General features: G+C 40.0%; 1 protein-coding gene across 6 annotated transcripts in view; it reads right to left on the bottom strand.

Moving 5' to 3' along the window:
- LOC128891784 (potassium voltage-gated channel subfamily H member 2) overlaps positions 1 to 13,269 on the bottom strand; it is a 119,752-nt gene that overhangs the window by 11,872 nt on the left and 94,611 nt on the right. For all 6 annotated transcript variants that reach the window (XM_054151565.1, XM_054151566.1, XM_054151570.1 and 3 more), the window contains 6 exons: positions 8,714 to 8,957; positions 8,451 to 8,632; positions 6,649 to 6,669; positions 683 to 837; positions 279 to 399; positions 80 to 200 (listed from right to left, as the gene is read on the bottom strand). In XM_054151565.1, coding sequence (XP_054007540.1) covers positions 80 to 200; positions 279 to 399; positions 683 to 837; positions 6,649 to 6,669; positions 8,451 to 8,632; positions 8,714 to 8,957 — 844 coding nt within the window. The remainder of the gene's footprint in view (positions 1 to 79; positions 201 to 278; positions 400 to 682; positions 838 to 6,648; positions 6,670 to 8,450; positions 8,633 to 8,713; positions 8,958 to 13,269) is intronic.

The following is a 13,269-nucleotide window of genomic DNA, read 5'->3' as shown; positions in this document are numbered from 1 at the left end:
GGAAAGGAGAGCGTAAACGAATCAGAAAAAAAATTAGTTTCAACGGTTTAAAACTAATCGACGACGATAGTACACTTACATCCAATTAACATAACGACTATAGTAAATATCTTCTCGGTGTCCGTGTTTGGAGCCACGTTTCCAAAGCCCACGGACGTTAAACTGCTAAAGGTGAAATATAGTGCTGTGATATAGCGGCTCTGGAATCCAAACAAAAAACGTGTCACGATTGAAATTACGACTAACATCGAAACAGATGTTACGAAGCGTTTGTTTACCTTCATACTCGGCCCTCCCGTGTTGTTGTGAGAATAAAACTGATGCGTGTCGTTGGCGAGAATATCGAGCCAGCCGACTTTGCTCTTCAACGTTGGTCTTTCCGCGTTTCCTATAGCGTACCTTCAACGAAAAACAATTCCCACGTTTGGAACTTGACCAAACCAAGAATACCCACGGATGCAAGAAACAATCTCTACGACTCTGTAAAAGTACTATTCAAGTGAGGAACATCGATTCGTTGAAGCATGGATGTTAGATATCGAAAAATAAAACAATTTTCTATGACTACGTTCTGGACACTCAATTAATTTGCTACCGCTAATCGCTAATTGTTCACGAGGTGTTTTCGATAGCGTTGATAAATAGGGGTACGAGAGGGGTGACGGGAGGGGGGATAGTTTACCATATGCACGCCATCCAGTGAGCAATAAGAGCGAAGGTGGCCATCAAAAGGAGCAAAACCGCGGCTCCGTATTCGCTGTACCTGTCGATCTTCCTAGCTACTCTGACGAGTCGCAGAAGACGTGCCGTCTTCAGGAGTCCCATCAAAGTGGTCGTCTGCAAAGAACACGTCACACTTTGTCGATCTCACACTCAACCGCACGAGTCTCATTGTTCGTTACTCGATTTTCCCCATGGAAGGCACGGGGAACTGACTTTGGCCATGGATCCGATTATTAGCATTTTGGGTGTTATTTGGTACTCGTTGTTTTTCAAAAATTTCATCACAAGATCAAAAATTTACATACCGAACGCTGTTAGTATTTTGTTATTAAAAAAAATCAAAACCCTAAAGCCCCCTTTGGAAAACTCTCTACCTCACGGTATCGATAGACTGTGAATTTATGCGTTCATTATGCATGCTAACATGAAAAACATATTCAAAATGTATGCAAAATACATTTGATAAATTGGTACATTTATTTACTTCGAGCAAAAACCCATTATTATACGAATATGTAAAGGTTGTAGGGTTGTAGTATATTGATATTTAAATTTCATGCTGTGAAAGTGAACATCTTTTGCATATGTCTGTTATACATTTTGTCCCTTCCCGATTATGTTTACATATATTTTGCAATTTATATTCCTCTATCCGAAAAGGACCAAAAAGAGTCTAATCGAAACAAGTGCAACTATGTATCTACGTGGTCATCACTTACACTGAAAAATAGAAAACATTCGAAATTCAAGAAGCTGAGATTTCAGTACACTTATTGCGATTTATACAAAATTAGAACTATGACTTCCAAAGCCAATGGTAAATAATAAATTTCCCCTCGATTCAATCGACATCCTATAAAGTATTTCACGCAACTCCCATCGATTCTCTTCGTTTTCAACATCGCCAAAGTCAGTTCCATAGTCCGAGTTATCGTTGTAATTGTAAGTCTTACGTGGAATCTCTAATACGCGATTGTCGTTCCCGCTTTCGATCGATGGAGACGTCTCCAGCCATTTTCAGGTCAGACAAGCGAAACTGCATATTGTTCGTGTAACATTTTTTTTTTCGTGAGGTTGTTCGAAAACAGTCCAACGTTTTTAAAGGTATCGATCACTTCGAGAACGACAGTCTTTGAAATATTTAGCTGACTCGTGAGCAGACGTTCTGCTTAGTTAAGTGCATTCCCAAATGACAACTCTAAGAGCATTAACGTTAACTTGCAATAAAAAACCCTATTTACTATTCCGTTACCTGGGTTCGATTTGTTACGATTAATTATGTACAAATGTTGTCCGTGTAAGGAAAAAGAAAAAAGATAGACAGAGTACTTACTAAAGATCCACTCGAAACATATCAATAGCTAATAAGAAGCGATTAAAGGACATACACTATAAGAGGACCTTTGTTATTCACAGTGACGGAAGCTACACGCGAAATTGAAGCTGACGTTACACGGTTTATGTTTGCTTAAAGTTTGGAAAACCATTTATCGTGACGTTCCCATTTCGTTCGAGTGATAATCAAACTCACGAGCAGTCGAGAATCGTTGCGAGTGACATTTGCGTACACAGCCGTCGTTGCAAACATTCCTTTCAAACAGAGGCGGTATCACATGCTCACCTCCAACTTCTTACCTGCGTTGGTTTCGAGATTCGATAGCGGTTCTTCGATACGAAGCCCGACATGCCGAAATATACCATCGGAAGACGCGCGCCGTTCGATCAAACAATGCTTTCGTACCGACTATCATGCAAAGTCGACTACGGATCCAACCAAAACTGAACCATTCGTCTAATTGTTTGCTAACGATAGTCTCGAACTTCGTAATTGGTGTGCACGGGTTGCTTGGTGATTTTTACATGCGAAGAGGACACTATCATCTTGGTGTTGCCAGATTGAAACCTTTGTTTTCTAGAACGCAGTTGTTGACTGTGTTTCAGATTTTAATTTCTTGTTAAACGTTAAATTTGACTTTAACGCTACGTCATGGATCGTATAATAAAATAGGGGTCTTTTTTTATTCATTGTTTATATATTTTGTTCGATTGGTAGCGGTGCTTTGAGGATGCTGATCGTAGATGCGATTTGTATTTTAAGGGGTCACGCAGTCTTGGAGATGTAAAATGGTTAAGACTTTTCGGGAATTAATTGTAGTGGAACTACATGCTGGAAAATTCTGGGCTTGTGATATATGGACGTGCATGGTCTGTAGAGTATGAACATATTTTTATCCTTTAGTGAATGGCATATTTTGATTCAATATGCCGGCTTTCTTTAGAGTGGTGTTTTCATGATGGTATGGGTAGTTTCCGTCCTCCGTTATTATCCGTGAACACATGTATATTCCAAACAATTTGAAAAAATTCCCAAATAACATCGTCTGTTTTTGGCTGGAACACTCTCCCCTTGATTAATCGCGATAAAACTCGATCAGCGATCGATTTGGTCGAAGAGGAGCACGAGTCGGTGGTCTTTTGTTCGGCCTCGGATCGCCAAGAATATCCGAGGACGTATGATAACTCCGCACGATAGTACAGAGAAATGTTATTACGATGTACACGCGAGCCAGTGCACCAGCAAAGATCGCAGAAGCTTGGAACACTTGATAGCTCTTCCTATTGTCGGGGGATGATCTTATCTTCTGGTGGAACGGTCTGAATGTCATGGATGTTCGCTGCTACGGAGATAAACTACGTCGTATAATTGTTACCCTGGATATTCGAAACATGTCGCGTACTCCAGTGTCTGGGAGACTAGGTTAGACATCTTTCGAGCGATGGATACGTGGGTGGTTGTTTAAACAAAGGGAGAGAGAGATATTTTGAACGAGTAGTTTCGATGCCTTCATTGTGTAATAATTTGTGTAAAAATTGAAAGCATTAACATTATCTATTTACTCCGAATTACGTAAGATACTTCCTAACAAATTCCAACTCTGATTTTGCTCAAAGGTCACTAAAATTTATATGTGTATTCCACTGATTCCAATCGGATAAGTTCAGCGGATTTTCTTAATTCAAATAAATTCTTAGGCCCGAAGACGACTGTACCGCAATAGTCAAAACATTCTAATAAATATCTCTTGTGTTAGACCCTGCAGAAATTAACATCGCCCCCTCTATTTAGAGAACTCAATAGTCGTCGTTCCAACGTTTGTTATCTACGCATTCAATTCCTCTCCGCGAGTATTCCAAGCTTCCACGAGTCTCCGCATTGTTCTATTTATACCTTTAATACATTATTGTACACGGCAACAATCTCCAACGCACGACCACCAACGAAAACCCAATCGGCGATTAACGATGCCCGCCTTGCGTGCGAAAATCTCCCAGCAACCCCGCACTCGTAATAAAAAACACATTATACGTAGGTGGAAAGAAGACGGAAGCGTTCAAGCGACAGAAAACACACACATGGTCACGTATCGTGTAACAACAAAATATCCAGATATACATGTGTGTAAGACAGATACATGTATAGAAAACGTGATAGACAACAGGATGAGTTCTCGGTCTGTATCAAAGCGCAAATTACACAAAATAAAAATGACACGCATCGTTAGAAAGAAACGCGAATCAAAAGAGTCGCTCGATGGTGACGGCACGGCAAAAATGATTAATTGTCAGGCCTGGCTTGTACGATTTCAAACAGCTTGCAACATAAGCGTAACAATAAAAGGTACGAAACAAAGCTCGACAACGTAAAAAACAGGAACAACAGAGTATCATTTTCTGAGTATTGTAGAATCCAGAGATGATAAAAAAAAAAAAAAGACGCCAAAAGCTTACATACGATCGATTACAAAATCCCGCTGAGAAATCGTTCGTTTTCGGGGATGCTTTCGTTGTGTCACTGTGTGATCCTCTGCGTCTCTCGCGTGTCGTTCTGTGTCTATGCGTGTGTTTCGTGTAATCTTGTATGTGCGTGTGAATCGTGTACCTGGGGGGGACGTGCGTTTCAGGGAAACACGAATTTGCCAAACTTTCTTTCACAAGATGGCACAAAACGCTTCTAATTTCATTATTCTTGTATCTGCTTTGAAATTTTTCGTTGTTAGACTATGCTATTGTCTAGGGATGGCCATCTACTTCAGAGTTCATTGTCGGTTAAATCTTTAGCGAGTGTATCATACGATATGCTCGTTTACACAGCTTTTCATACTTTTTCTTTATCTGCTGACGATTACAGAGAATTTTTGTCGAGGCTTGAATCGAGATACTGGTGCAGGTATTGATTAGTACCTGAGAAATAGAATTATACGAGTTGAGGGATTTGTAGTTAGCTCAGGAATTCAATTTGGATGCATGGCACTGAATCTAAGCTTTTCAAAAATACAATTTTACAATCGTCAACATCGAATCTTCTCTTTATTACCAAAACGTTCGTTAAAAAGCAATCAGGATTTTAGGTATCAAAATTCATTTCGGTTTCAATGTTTCAATCGGGCTCGAACGACTTCGATTGGCGGAATCATCTAATTCGTGCCACGCTGTTGCATAATTCAGGTGAAAAACGATCGATGGAGAAAAAATGTCAAGTTATTCGTTCCTGGGCATCGTTAATTGATCAAAACTCGTCGATCGACTAACTACAAAGAACACTCTAACTATTGGCGTTATTCTCGACAAGTATTGATACCCGACGAACAGTCTACGTCACTACTCAAAATTCGAGCGAAGAAGCGAAGGGTACATAAAGTGATAAAAAATAGAAATTGAAACGGTCAGGGGAGTCGTTCGTTTGTTATTAACGGGGTATCAATATTTGCTAGGAATAATAATCTAAAAACTATCGACTATCTAATCAGGAAATATTTATATAAATATTACAATATTCTTATGAAAATACTGTTTACGAAATATCTTTCATTTATTTCCTCCATTCGTACGCATACTTTCGACGATACGTATTTTACAAAAACGTTTGTGTGCTCGGGGATACAAGGCTCAGAAAAAAAAGAAAGGTACTTTTTAAGCTACGGTTTCGTACTCTGATGCAAGTCGATTCTCCTACCAAGTGATCGTAGATAAATTATTTACAGTATCGTTCTTCGTAAATACTTTACTGTAGACATGCAGACGCCTTCAAGGTTCAGCATCGAGAAATTTAGCACGCTTCAGGACGCGAGCAAGTCGATCGTGATTTATCGTTACCATGTGAAAATAAATATCTCCGAATCTTGGTGTACAAACGAACATGGTTTCGTTTCCTTCCCATTTATTTATTCAACGACTACAAATTGTGCGTTTCGACCGTTAAACCTTTCGTAGCTTTTCTATTGTACCGTCGCAAAACATGTATCATTTTCTGCTGTTACAAAAAGAAGTAAAAGTTTGCTAAAACGAAAATGATCGATGGACTTTGCTCGAAGTTCCTTGATAAATCGTGGGGTTGCAGTTGGTTGAGTTAATTTCTTCTTCTGTGTGCGTGTGCATGTGTATAGTGGCGGGTGGGTGTTTGTTTGTGTTGTGCATAGGAGGCGAACACGTGGTACATCGAGAAAAAATTGAGTTCCGTTATTTGAAAATAAATATTGTGCATCAAAAGAGTAGATATAATATATATATATGTATTATATATATTATATATACACATATACCGCAACGTGTGAGGTGTTTTTAAGCAATTCAAGTTTACAATGATAGGAAACAGACAGAGATAGTAAGAAAGTGTGAGAAAGTGTGTGACAGAAAGGAAGTAAGAAAGTAATAGAAACAGATAGAAGAAATATCATGGTTGCGTTTCGTGATTTTTCCAATCATTAGTGTGTGTGTATCTGTGTGTACGTGTACATAGGTGTGAAAAAACGTGTAAGTCGAAATTTGCGTTTCGTTAAAGGAAAAAAGAAGATACGAACAAAATAAAGAGATAGAGAAAACGTCAGCCTGTGAGTAATTTTTCTGTGTGTATGTGTGTCAACTAACCTCGTCCTTGTCCAAGCCGAGCTACGAAAACGTTAAACTGAGGTTAAAATTCGTTCCTTCATGATTCAATTGTTGTTCAAGACACAAAGAAAAAAAAAAATTAGAAAAGAAAACAGGGATTACTCTCGCTCTTTTACTTATAGTTTGCACTCGTTGTTATTTCGTTCATCGAAATAAGAAGACTTATAATTTACGTGGTACGCTAGGAATAAAAGAAATTGGAACATGTACACTTGTTTCCTCTCTCGACGGGATTCGCTAGAAAACGATGAGACTCTCGTCGGTTTCTCGCGGAACAATAAATTTACGCATGGTGCCTCGCGAAATAACCTTTTCCTGCGCGCGCAATTAAAATTACGCCGCCCTATTTCCGCTCCTCCATCGAGAGGAACCCAGGGAAGATGGGATCGCATAGGTTTACTCTCCCAGGTGCATTTTTATCGCAAAAGGGGCGAAGGGGGATGGCGAAAGACAAGACCGATTTTAGTTCTGCGTCTGAACTTTTTCCTCTCCTTCTTGAACGCGATTCTTTTTCCCGGTGCATCGTGAACTCCGAAACGAACAAAAAAAAAAAAAAAAAAGAAATGGGAAAATTATTCAACGACAAAGGCGCACAAGCTAAACATCCTTCACGGAGGAATGGCGAAGAGACACGAGAAATTATACGAGACAGAATCAAACGGAACGGTAAACGAGAATTAATTGTGAACAAAAAAAAAAAAAACAACCGATTCGAACGTAAGAAGACACGGGGAAAAGAATACATAGAAGAGAATCTTGACAAGGAATTGACAATAAAGTCTAACACTTTGACAACCAGAGAGCAGAAATCTTCACAGCGAGAGACTAGACTTACTTACACGTGTATAGATTTAAGTGTGTATGCGTACGTGTGCGTACAGGTACAGATTTCAACGAAACCGTTACGTTACTTGCACTTCATTTTTTTTTTAGAATTTAGGTGTTTAAGGTAATCGTTGTAAACACGAAGTGCCAATTTGTATCTTCTCTAAGTAAATCTAATTTTTTTTATTAGAATTGCGTTATCTTTTGTTTTGTTTCTTTTCTCTTTTTTTTTTTTTTGTTGTTGTTAAATATGTCCAACACATAACGTACGTGTACCACTCGTGAAACTTGTGTGGAATCGTTTCAGACAACGAGAATCCGTTGAAGTTCCTTCTCGTCTGCCAGTACATACATTGTGTGCACATTAAATAAACGTATTGTCGAACCGACTAATTTTTCGACAAAGAAAAACAGAACTCATTCAACACCGAGAAACGTCGAAAAAAGGAAAAACGGACTAAGCACCAATCCGGTAAGACACACCTATGGGCACTTAACTTGGGCTCGGCATGTCATCCTAATCATATTTACGAGCTAACATCGACATTCTAGAAACTTTAGCCGAGGATCTCATCGTACGTCGAACCACTTCCTTTTCTTACTTCTAAACGACACTGGCAGCACGCTGTAAGCGGCATCAAATAGAATCAAAGAAGCTGTTCTTGTAAATATACCAAAGTCTGGAATTGTTCTGTGATTGAATTCTTACAATTCTTAAATTTCTTCAAATTCTATGGTAAAATTTTCTAAATTCACAAGATTCTTAAAATTCATGATAAAATGGAGTGTTAAGTGTCGAATGCAACGCGTTGAAATGAAAGATCTGGAAGTTTAGTTATCGTTGAAATGTTGTTTGCTTGAATTTTTTTTATGTAAATTGGAAGTGACTCGATGGCGATCAGAGTCAGCCTGCAAAGAAGATTCTCAGAAAACGTGGAGCGTGCGACGTAACTTACCTCGTCAGTATCGGAGCCAACGAGGAAAAGGTCGAAGGGTATGGCGGCGATCAGGTCAATGATGAACCAACCCTTCAGGTAATGGACGGCTATCTTTGCGGGATGGGACACCACTTCATCGTTGCTGTTCACGAATGTCGTGCGAAAATTTATGATGATGTCCACTATGAAAGTGACGTCAACTGAAAGAACAAAAGTCTGGTATGAATTGTATTCACGCGAAGAAGGATGAAATTGTCATCTCGTTTCAGTCGATGTCTCACCTATAAAGTCTATGATGACGATGGGATCTTCGCTATACTTTTTGTTCTCCCTGTTGTTATAATTCGGATCCGACAGGTTGAAGGCGGCAACGTATGGGGTAACTATGGCTGTGTACAGTACAAGCAGTAGTATCACCCAATCCCAGGCTGCCTTGAAAAGTGAGTAGTGCAGTATGGTCCACCTGCCGATTCTAGGAGACTGTAATTTGTACTCTGGGAGGATATCGTTTCCAAGAGACAGCACCTGGAGCACAAAATATCAACAACTTGAGAGAGGACATTTACGACAAAAATGGTTCTTTTCTATGAGAACAACTATCAGGGGAAATAATTTGAGGTTCAACGATGATTCCTCTTCACGAGATGGAACTTTTTGGAATTTAATTTGTTTAGGACATGAAGAAATTTCTCACGAAGAGACATAGAAACAATAAAGCAAAATCTGAAGACTTGAATTTACGTCTTCGATTATTTTGGTATTTTAAAATACGTTCAAGTACAGCCAAAGAGGCTTATAAATCGTGATCTTACATTAATTTTGGAGTTCTCTCCTGGTTTGCAATATTTTTTGGTTAAATGTTGCCTCGGATTTGATCAACACCGTTTACAAGCTAATAAGATTGTTACGTTTTGATTGGTTATTTTACAGTATGTTGAACTTGGGCCAAAAGATTATAAATAGTAACGTTACACGATCTCTTCGAGTTTCTTTCTCCACAAATTTTCCATTCAACACTGATTTTTATATTAAAAGAACTCGAGTCTTGTTAACCTTGTTAATACGAGCAAAAATGCAGAAAAATACACGCGTATCACGTTACCGCTTCACATTGTAACGTTTGCCTTTGTTAAATAAAGGGGGAAAATCTCTTTCAACAGCGACACATTCTTTATACATCTCGTGTTTCAATCTGCTTCTCCAGTAAATGTCACTTGAGAAGACACCTTTATTACGAAAGAAGCGACCTTTTCAAGAAACCACTCACGATACATTTCCAAAGATAATGCGTTAGGCGACCTTAGACAACGAAAGAAAGTTATTTAGTCATTTTAAAAATAACGAGTTGTTGATTAGCCTCCCAAAATAAGTTAAATAATATTTAATTTTAACGTGATTCAAGTATACCATAAAAAACACATAAATTACCAAATTAAACTTTGTTTCCCTTTCAAAACATTATTTCGTTCAAATTGTCCTAACACCAACTTGAAATAGAGCTAGGAATATTTTCCCTCCAAACGTTCGTCAAATCTGCCGAACCTCCAGCACCGACCGAAAACACGTGTACAAAAAAAAAAAAATCATTCCCTTCAGCAGCGAACAGACGACAGCTAACCTGTCTAGCACAGTAGCGTTTCGAGCTGCTAATCGGACTCTCTGCCATTTAAGCCGGCCTTTGTGGAGGTTTTGCAACGAAACCACTGCCACCAATCGAGCATACGTAAACACTCGTCACGCACTATACTTCTCGCTGACACACAGCCTGCACACGTGCACTCGGTGCACTCCCAAGTGACTTTCGACCGGCCGTAACTACGAGCCAGCCAACGAACATACACGTGTATACATATCGCCTGCGACGAGATCCAGCGCACACGCCGCGCCGAGATCAAAGGAAACGGCGAGTTTTCGTTGGCTCTTCCTGGTTCCGTGATCGGGGGTTGTCCGTGCCGTGGTACGTTCAGCGCGGAAACCGTCGAGTCGGGAAAAGTGGCTGCGAAACGACTGTGGATTCCCAGCGGAGGCCTTCGAGGATTCGAGTGGCAGGGGACATCGATCCGCTGGACGGAACGTTGTCCTAAATACCGCGGTATCGGTTGTTTACAATACGCGGAGGAAGAACCGGAAGAGTCCTGGTCGAGTGCTAGCCTCACACTGATGCAATGCGGCCCGTGAAGGGTGGCGTCGTTCGATTGGCGAAGGGGAGGATGAGGGAGCAAGAGAGCGAAAGAGACCGATAGACTGTGCGTGTGTTTGTATGTGTGTGTGTGTGTGTGTGTGTGGTGGGAGAGTTAGGGCAACCGCCGTCACACCCTACACCACGTTTCAAAGTGTACAACCTTAGGAGGGTTGGTCAGGGTTGGATCAAGGTACGGGGTTCTAGCGGAATGTGTAATGGTCCAAGGGGGCCATCAGGAAGGATCTTTGGAGAGGATTGAGTGTCACAGGTAGTTAGGTGATTATACTTTGGAGAAGTTTTTGTGGGATGGAGGGAACTCGGATGTTATCTAATGGATGCAGTTCAAAATATCGCGTATAAACCCAATGAATTCCCTGAACATACATATTACCATCTAATTACCCTTCATCAAGCAACTACAATGTATTTCAATTATTGTTATTCAACTTTTTTCTTCCTCCCTTTAATAATACTTTCATGTCCATTTCGTAACCCAGGGATCAACAAAAGGTTAATCCGTCAGAGGCTTTATTAGCTTAATAGTGGCCACCTCCGTGACCTCGCCTAGGTTAATAACAAGCCAACCAGAATTCCGTGCACTTTTCTAATCGGTTCTAATCACCGTTGGATGATACCTTTCCCTTTTACGACACGCTTCCCACTCGCCTAATGGCGCTGCTGCATTTATTTTTCTGCCAGCTCGTGAGTTATTCCGCGCGTTTGTTTGGATACCAACGCCTGACTCGACACCGGGAGTAACGGTCTGTTTATTACCAGTTCCAGTTGCTCGATCGGGAATCTGTTCGGCGAACGATATATTCTCGTTACTCTACGACACCAAGGGAGTTTTTATCGCCTCGATTTTGCAACGTCATTACTATTTTGACTTCCCTCTAAATGAAATGAGTTCTGACGGGATTTTAAACGGAGTTGGATAAAATTTTAACGAACATTTCGAACATTTCAACTTTAGTATTGGCACAATTATTCTAAAAATTTTAATAATATACAATACGGGCTACGACTTTAATAAATTATTTTTCTAACCTTAAAAATGTATAGATTAGAACTTCGATTATTTTATCCGAGATTATTGCAATTTCGATAACTGCATCAGAACCTCGTTCGTTGCGTGGTATCGACAAGTGGAGGGGATGGTCGCTAAGCAACAAGTAAGGCCGGGGATAGTAGTGGGGATAGACTGTGTAGAGCTACTGCTCATTGGATTGGTTATCTTGATTATTGTGGGAATTTTCAACCTTAATTCCTTACACTAATCGAGGTTTTACGTTACCAATATCATAAGACGTTAAGATCAATAGTAACGTTGTATATAATAAATTGTTCGTTGTTTTAGTTTTCTAACAGCTATTAAAACTCGACCCTCGTCTTCATTGATCTTGACGGACCTCGAATTTATTATTTATTAATTACCCCATTGATCGCAATTTCAACGCACCTGTAACAATTTTAACAAGTTGTTACATGGATTCCAGTGCTATCGCAATACCACTATCATAAATCAACATTTCCGACTCGAAATTTTCCAAATTTCTTGCCCCATCAAAATTTGCTTTTAGCAAGCGCACTAGTTACACGAAATATCGATCCAATAACCACGCATCGACTCCCCGAGAATTTATTTTCCACCTGGCTGACATGCTCGTGGCTCGATTAATGAGCAACTCGATAACGATAAACAAACGTTCGGTACGGAAAAGTCTGACACGACACGTATTTCCACCTCGATGGAAAGTGGGACTATTCATGTCTGAATCGTACGGGGTTTTTCATATTGATCGGGAGAGTGTACCTACAGAACTTGCAGAAATATTATGTACATGCTATTAACAAATTATTAAACAGAATTATCATAAAATGTCTCTCCGAGCATATTATTTAACGGCAGTATATGGATTAACTGTGATATTTCTGATTCTGATTATTTAAAAAATAATCGAGCAGAATGGTGTTTCAATTTGTAAATAACATGCGACTAATAGATACTTCATGGTATTTCTTATTACGCGTCCTGATCTCTGGCCAGGAAGGGGTAGATCGAGGTCGGAAAACGGAAAGTCATAGCTCGTCATGGACGACCTGGGAAAATGTAAATCCGGATGGATTATCTTTTATTCATGCACCTGCACTTATCAGGTGAGCAGGCGTGTTGCTTAGACCCTGTTCTTGCACGTATGCGTGCATGAGGACACGAGGTCGCGACCTGGCAGCCTCGTTTCAACGACCGACCGTCATCGAAGCGTTCAACAATCTTTGTTATACCTAACAGACCTGGGCAAATTTTATTCGAAATTTAAATAAAATATATTTACTTCAGAATGTTCTTTCCCGCGATATTATTCGAAACAATGATGAGATTTCGCGATATAAGATGACGTGCTTCGAAAACAAGATGACCGTGAAATAAGATAACCTAATGATGGAATTGGTTTCATCCAAGTAAATAACGAGGGGCGTGGATGTGGATTCCATCCAGGTGAGGCGGAACAACGAGATTTCGTGGAGGAAATGCAGCTTTTTAAATATTGCTATCGATTCGGCGCCCGATGAAATGGAAGCGAAGGCGGTCGACTATAAAAGGCTGCCTTGGGAGGTGTATTGGGAACATGTTCGATGAATTATAGACATCTTGGC

The sequence above is a fragment of the Hylaeus anthracinus genome, unplaced genomic scaffold (assembly GCF_026225885.1).
Source record: "Hylaeus anthracinus isolate JK02 unplaced genomic scaffold, UHH_iyHylAnth1.0_haploid 12002, whole genome shotgun sequence".
Classification (NCBI taxonomy): Eukaryota; Metazoa; Arthropoda; class Insecta; order Hymenoptera; family Colletidae; genus Hylaeus; species Hylaeus anthracinus.
The sequence above is the reverse complement of the archived record's forward strand: the minus strand, read 5'-3'. Positions and strand labels throughout refer to the sequence as shown.